Below are 7,235 nucleotides of genomic sequence, written 5' to 3' on the forward strand. Positions count from 1 at the left end.
CCTCATTAGTGTATTGGTGTAGTTGCATTTACCTTTGATATTGGGCAAGACTTTATTTTCTAGAGGCTGAAGGCAAACCATCGTAATCATCCAATCAGAATAAATGGAACTGGTTATGTGGTTGACCTGCAACATTGTTCAAAAAGTTGCCCCAGGTTATCATCACCTAAGAGAAGCTGCAGCCTGTTTTACAGTCATCTTCATGTGTTGTAAATAAATAGTCTAAGAAATTCAGTCAAATATTAAAAAAGGGGGTGAATCCAGCATTTATTTCAAAAAGTGTACATTTTTTTTTTCAGACCCAAGATGAAGTGTGCAAAAAAGCACCATTTGATAGTGAGCCTGGAGTGAGATCACAGAACATTCTAGAAGTAAGTGAAATCAAAAGACATTAGAACTCATACTCGCAGTTAGTGCATCAGCCCCATTCCCGTCCTTCCCAATTCCCTTTTCCGACATAAAGCTCTCCACCCAGTACTCTTACATCCTCGACTGTGTAAACAAACCTGATAGCACTGTAAAGTAATTTCCAAGAGTCTGGGGTGCATCCCTTTCACAAAAAGTGTTCCCCAGAAAAAAAAAAAAAGAGACAGAGGGCAAAGTCATTCTCACATAAACAGCAATCACATTTCATGGGACAGTTTGAAAAATGTAAGTTTGGCGGCTGAAAAAGATACAGTACTGTAGGTAATGTTCTCTAGGTGTAGTACAGTAAAAGTGAAGTGTGATTTTAAAAACTCTAGAAAGACCACCGTGTTGGTATAAAACGTTAAGGCTTACAAGGTTGGTATTTGCACCAGAGTGTCCTGCATATTGTAAAATCCTCTGGCCAAGGTACCCTCCAAAAAAACAAGCCGTTTCTGTCCTGTCTTTGAAAAATGAACCCGCGTATGTGACCTGGTTGCTGTTTGTGAGGAAAACAAAGTTAACACCTTCTTAACTTCATGTTTAATTGTCCTGCTTGTCTTAAGACACGTGGAACTGCCTGTTCTGTCCTCATCACTGGGTTTGGTGAAAGACTCTCTTCGTGAAACCGTGTCCAGATACAGTAACTCTGTTGATGAAAACAAAAATCAATTTAAGTCAGTCTTTTCATACACAAACCATGTACAGTATGAACTGCAATCATATCACCATACAGTATGAGACGATGAAACCAACCAATAAGCATGCTGGTCCACTGAACTGATGGGAACCAGAGCTTAGAACTAATGGAAACCAGAACTCTAGAACCAGGATGCTAAAATGAAACCATTCTCCAGACAGAACTTACATTATTCTTCTGCAGACGTGTCTTCTGCCGGCGGCTCCGCCTCCACTGCTTGTGCCTCGGGTTCTGAAGCTGCCATGTCCTCACTCGTCTCTTCTACCTCCTCAGTAGTAGCAGCAGCAGGAGCAGGCTCCTCCTCCTCCACCTCCTCCTGCTCCGGAGCAGCGGCCTCTTCCACGGCTTCCTGCTCCACTTCCTGCGCCACCTCCTCCTCGCCCGCCGAGGCCTCCGCTGCCTCAATTGCTACATTGTCCTCAGTGGCCTCCTCGACTGCCTCTGCTACTTCGGCTGCTGCCACTGGTGCTTCTTCTGCAGGAGCTGCCACCGGCACACCACCGTTCTCCAGCTGGAACACAAAAGAAATGAGTTCATTTTGATAGTCACATGATTCTTAACATTCCAACTACAGGCATTTCCTGTGTATTAACCTCATAGCTGAAGAAGTTTAGCAAAATCAGCGTATAAGCCACGGCTAATAGTTGGGACATTATGGTATGTTGGTATGGTACTGTATGTTGTTGAGTGGGTCAGATGAGAACACCCTGCAAACATGTTAAATGCTTTTACAGCATGACCTCACAAACAATATCCCTACAAAACACCAATTAGGACTTTACTGGGGATAATAGGCTACTGATGTGCTTGCAATGTCTATACATACAGTACTTTCTAGGTAGGTTGAAAACTAGTTTTGAACTAAAACTCCAGAATGGTTCTGTAATTCAAACGATTTCCGAGTTCATTTGATCACGTTCAAACTTGTATTTTGGCCTATTTGCCTCATCATGTACTAATGTGGTATTCTGGTATTAAGGTGTGCATAGTCAGAATATATGCATGTGGTAGTCACTATGAGACAGGCCATAACTTGCACACGGCAAGTTGATGCTGTGGACTGATCTCTGATCAGCGCCAATCTGGCGGCTAACCTAAAATTGCTCAGTTGAGACTTTAGCAGGCAATTAGCCTATTTGCACTTTGTAGAAAGAGAGATCCCTATGGGAAACCGCTTAGCCAAAAATAGTGCAACCGTACTACGTGTTAAACTCTGCGTAGTATAAAGCTCTATATTCAAGCTATTTGTATGTACAACAGTACATTTTCCTGATGAATACAATCAACATTAGGGATAAATAAAGGAAACCATTCCAAACTCATTAAACAGCTTGAAATGCAACCTGAATATGAACTAAGCCTGAAAGACATTTATAAAAGGGGCAAAAACAGGAAAGTGACCTGGGCCACCTGACTCTGAATAGCCTGCAGCTGGACCAGGAGCTCGGAGTGAAGATCCTGGGCAGCCTTGCTCTGCTCCTGAAGGCCCGTGCGCATCACACCCAGCTGCTCCTCCACATTAGCCTGCTGGGACCGCTGGACCCCCTCGGCCTCCAGTAACGCTCTGCACAGCAAGCACAAGACAATGCATAAGGACTTACAAGCCAAACACACACACGCACTAAACTGAGTGACTAAATTAACAGGCACTGAAGGAATGAGAGCAGGTGTACAGATACTGTAGTAAATGAGTTGAGAGGGAAAGATTCTTGAAAGACTGTAGTCTTTTGAGAAAAGTCTGAATGAGGGGCATTTGTGAAAAGACTACAATCTTTGAAGAATCTTTCCCAAATCTTGTCAGTGTAAGGTAGGCTTTAGTTGACACCTGAGAAACCAGATGATCAGGAAGTAGAAACCCAACATGGCATATACAGTACTGTACTGTAGTAACGGATAGAGTTACAGCCATGCAAGATCCGGTTCTTGTGAATGCCAGGCAGGTTAGACAATACAGAAGACATACACATATAACAAGGTCTCCTCTTCAAGACCATGAAGGTCATTTAAACTTGCGACATGTTTACATTAGCTCAGACTGTTTAGGCTAGTGTTTCCCCAACCTTTTTTCCTTGAAGGCCCCCTTGCCTGTGTCAAAGACAAGCCAGGGCCTCCTACACAAACTCCTACCCACATACACACACAAGACATTGCTTTTTCAACAATCAGGGTCCGGGGATGAAATACCAATGCCTAGCCTAGCCCGACCTGAAGGTTGCTTACGCAAGTTCAGATGTCAGAGGTAATAAATATCTGCATGAAATATATAATTAATTTGGATTATACAGAGTTTTGATTATCCAACTGGGTGTATTACTGGGATTTTATACATTAAATGTGCGCAAATATAATTTTGGTAATCTCACAAACTCAACCAAGGCAACATTGTGCAGACCCCCTGCAATCTCTGGCAGCCCCTAGCGGGATCCTCAGGACCCCAGGTTGGGAACCACTGGTTTATAGGCTACTTACTTCACGCCTGCAATATCTTGGGTGCTGGTTTCCAGCTCAGCCTGCTGTGCAGCGAGCAGGTCGTTCAGGCCTTGTAGCTTAGCAGCTTGGTCCTCCAGCTGGGCGCCAAGGGCCCCGATGGAGGCCGTCCTGTCGTCCACCATCGCCTCACTGGCCGACAGGCTCCCTGAGAGGTTCTCCACGTTCTGGGCCAGCTCCGCGCTCACCCCGGCTAGTCCTTGCACTTGTTGCTTGACGGCCTCGAACTCCTGGTTCTGTTCGCTGAGCGTGGCCGTCAGCTGGGCCAGCTGGTCGGACGAGACGGTCGCCTGCTGCATCTCCGCTAACCGGACCTTCATCTCGGAGTGCAGGGCCAGAACCTGGGCGGGCAGGTCCGAGGTCTTGAGCTGCTCAGCCGTGGCGAGGGCCATGCCCACTTGTTTCTGGGCCAGAGAGTAAGACTCCTCCAGTGAGACCAAGCGCTGCTCAAAGCCTTCCATTCCATGCTGAGTCATCACAGAGAAACAGAAACAAGGAACAAGGAGAAAATAAATAGCCACATATGTACTTCTATAATACTGCAAAACCAAATGTCCTAGTAACCATGTGATCGTTTCACGTAGTGCCCTGTGTGAATATATGCAAATATATGACCAATATGTTAACGTAGGATAATTGTGCTGCATTGGGAAACATTTGAGTCACTTTTGGAGGAAGTCCAGCATCAGGGCCTCAGGAACTCACTCCTTCCATTTCAATTCATCTGCAAACTGGCAGAGTGATTTGACAAAGCAAGTAGGTCAATTATGCTTTGCAGTCACCAGGGCCAAAACCAAGTCCAAAACTAAATGAAGAATAACTCACAGCTGCTGTACGTTAGGGCAGCTTCTATTTGACATGATAGGACCATTGGCTAAACATACTGCTTAGCATATGAAGGGTCTTGCATCATATTGCAGATCTTGCAACAACACACACGACTACTACTGGGAAAGCCCTATAGACAGAATGTACAGTAGTCATTCATCATGGTTTAATTTTGTCAAGCGTAAAAAAAAAATCTGAAAGGAAAACCCTAAAACAAAGCACATTTCCACTTAGATCAGGATGTATTCCCAGTAGGAGGTTACAGTAGGTGACAGATCCGGGTTAGTTAACCCAGAAGAAGAGGAATCAACCCTCTAATAGAACAGTTCTTTGGCTTTGTTTTATTTAGACATTGAAGCCCCCAGGCTGATTTAATATCAGGATTACAATTTCCCCTAGGTTATCTTACCAAGGTTTACTACTACTCTACCTACTTTAAATCATGGCCTGGACAGGAGCTTAACCCAAGAGTTGTGTCTTCTCCGCTATCAGAGAGCCCATTCTGGTTATATGCTGATGGCCTGCGAGGGATACTTTAAAATAAGGAATTTCCTAATCATACGCATTATGTGGTGAGATGTTCTGCACATTTATTGTGCACACGTTTTGCAGCCCTGAAACAAAAGGCTTCTCTGGGTCTACCACATTAACATACCTATCACACAAGAACTTACAGTACCTGCACCTATCAAAGGGGATTACCGAAATTTGACTTGACCAAAAATACATTTTTTGAATGAATTATCTCGAAATAATACAAGTGTCTATTTTGCTTTTTCAAAAATAAATCCAAGTCGGTCTCAATATTTTCTTTGCTTCCGATGAACATGCCTCACAGTATAGATTCCTGACTCTCTACAGACCATCTTGGTGGTCAACTGTCAAGTCATCTCTCCCATGAACTTCACTTCCCCAAATCTATTGAACTTTAAGGCACTGAAGTACATTGTGTAACATATACATCCAACCATGAACGTGATACACCTGATCTTTGTACACCTTTGAATAAGCTTATTTGATTTGACCTTACTGTCCATCAGTGACATTCACAGTTCATGGAATAGGCCTCCAGGAGGGTGTTGCTGCAAGATGCACAAGTAACTTATTGGCAGTTAAACAAAGTTCATGTTGCTGCAATGTGTGTTAGAGGTCTAATGTGTAATCACTAGACAAACACAGAGAACATGTTCCTAATACATACATGACGAGGTGGCAAGGAACCAAATACCATGTGGACACCATGTTAAAGATCATTTAGAGGGCTAAGGGCCAGACCAGATAGCATAAGTGAATATCATCCATGCATTTGGTCCAATACAGGGAAGACAAGAAACTGGCGAATCTACATATTAGGCAGTATATGATGAGGACAGTAGTAGCCTACCTAATGCTGATACATTTCATGTCATCAGTGGTTGATGTTGAAGTAAAATACGGCTTTCCTCTTCAAAGTCTCACACAAAATGAACACTCACAACTGAAGACAGAGGGCTATTTTTGATCTCTGTTGACAAACTCCTCTCTGAGGACTACTGCCAGCATGGATCAGATATAAATGCCTCTGTGGCTAGGATGAACTGTTAAAGACGCTCTGTCATTTCGCAGTGTAGGAAGAGGAAGTGCATCACACCATCATAATATAGTAGCCTACACATAGTACAGCCAGAGAACTTGAGAGTTGAAAATAAAGAATTGAGAGTTGAAATAAATATGCACATACTTTAGGGGCGTGATACTCCAGATATGCCAGCAGCTAAATGATGACAACGGTAAACCTTTGAGGGTGGTTTGGAAATAGATTCATTTGTGTCACTTCAGTGCCACGGTGGGGGGTGGGTTGGGGGGAAATATGATCGTAGTTTCCCATTGAACGTTCTGATGGGGACAACGTGGATGTCCCGCGAGCGAATAAACACATTTTGACTATGTATCCTACGGGTTTGCACGAAGTTACTGTTGCTACACGAGGTGCACAAGTAGAGCACTGACTAGAGACACTGGTCAATCCCACCATGCGCGCTGGGAACTCAATGTTCTATTTAGAACCACTGGACACAGTTTAATGTCCGGTAACTTATTTGCGACTCATATGTCGGCTCGTTTCATTTGGATGTGTTTAAGGGGTCCTAACCTTACTTACCTTCTCGGTTGACTTTCGCAATTCCTCCTGGAAAGACTGCAACTTCACCATTTTCATCTGCATGCCCATGAGGTTGTCTGTTAAATAGGTTAGTGTTTGCTGCTGCTGGAAGCAGAACCAGCCGACGGTGGCTCCACCAATAACGATAATGAGAAATAAAACAAGCAACAAAGCAAGGTTGTTTCCCGGCCGCTCCTCTGGTTCCAGAGAGTCATGTTTGTAAGAATTTTCCTCGTGTTTGTTGCTGCTTTTTCCTCTGCGGTGCTTTGCTGTCATCTTAACTCTGTCTTGATTTGAACTGAGGTTAGGGAATAGCTTGCAGGTTAGAGTAGCCTACCTAGTTGCTTGCAGCAGCACCGACACGGCCTGGATTTTTTTCAGTAAGTGTTTTATCAACTGAATGGAGAGGATAGGCAGAAAGACCTCATGGAGAGGGCATCAGAAAGTACCGAGAAGCAACGAGTGAGGGGGCCGGGTCCTTTGGCACATAAGGAAAAAGGCGTGGCAGCAGAGCTCTGTTACTGGCAGGGAGACATGTATGTAAAGGCGTATCATGACCGTGACTGGCTGGTCTGTGCAAACCCATGCGTTTCCCTTATCTAATGGAAAAGGCACACGTGTTAAAGCCGACATATATGACGACAATTAACTCCTCCGGCACATGCCTGCAGCGTG

At 44.2% G+C, this 7,235-nt stretch overlaps 1 protein-coding gene across 2 annotated transcripts; it reads right to left on the reverse strand.

Moving 5' to 3' along the window:
- Positions 1-235: 235 nt before the first annotated feature.
- On the reverse strand, positions 236-7,054 carry LOC134087826 (mediator of RNA polymerase II transcription subunit 15-like). 2 transcript variants are annotated; one of them, XM_062541595.1, is made up of 5 exons: positions 6,561-7,054; positions 3,575-4,059; positions 2,516-2,669; positions 1,274-1,616; positions 236-1,054 (listed from the first exon to the last, which is right to left on the reverse strand). In XM_062541595.1, exons 1-4 carry the CDS (start codon positions 6,834-6,836, stop codon positions 1,275-1,277), a joined length of 1,257 nt encoding a protein of 418 aa, XP_062397579.1. In that variant the 5' UTR covers positions 6,837-7,054; the 3' UTR covers positions 236-1,054; position 1,274. The 2 variants fall into 2 exon arrangements, with proteins under 2 accessions (XP_062397579.1, XP_062397578.1); XM_062541594.1 differs by having other exon boundaries at positions 2,507-2,669; positions 6,561-7,052.
- Positions 7,055-7,235: the final 181 nt, after the last annotated feature.

This window comes from Sardina pilchardus, chromosome 7 (assembly GCF_963854185.1).
Source record: "Sardina pilchardus chromosome 7, fSarPil1.1, whole genome shotgun sequence".
NCBI lineage: Eukaryota > Metazoa > Chordata > Actinopteri > Clupeiformes > Clupeidae > Sardina > Sardina pilchardus.

What these genes read in the sequence shown, in the direction of transcription:
- LOC134087826 (XM_062541594.1), bottom strand. Translation starts at nt 6,836, where the DNA reads ATGACAGCAAAGCACCGCAGAGGAAAAAGCAGCAACAAACACGAGGAA. An exon ending in CAAGATATTGCAGGCGTGAA is followed by an intron (nt 2,670 to 3,574) that starts GTAAGTAGCCTA and finishes CTTGCTGTGCAG; the next exon opens with AGCGTTACTGGAGGCCGAGG. An exon ending in TTCAGAGTCAGGTGGCCCAG is followed by an intron (nt 1,617 to 2,506) that starts GTCACTTTCCTG and finishes TTTGTGTTCCAG; the next exon opens with CTGGAGAACGGTGGTGTGCC.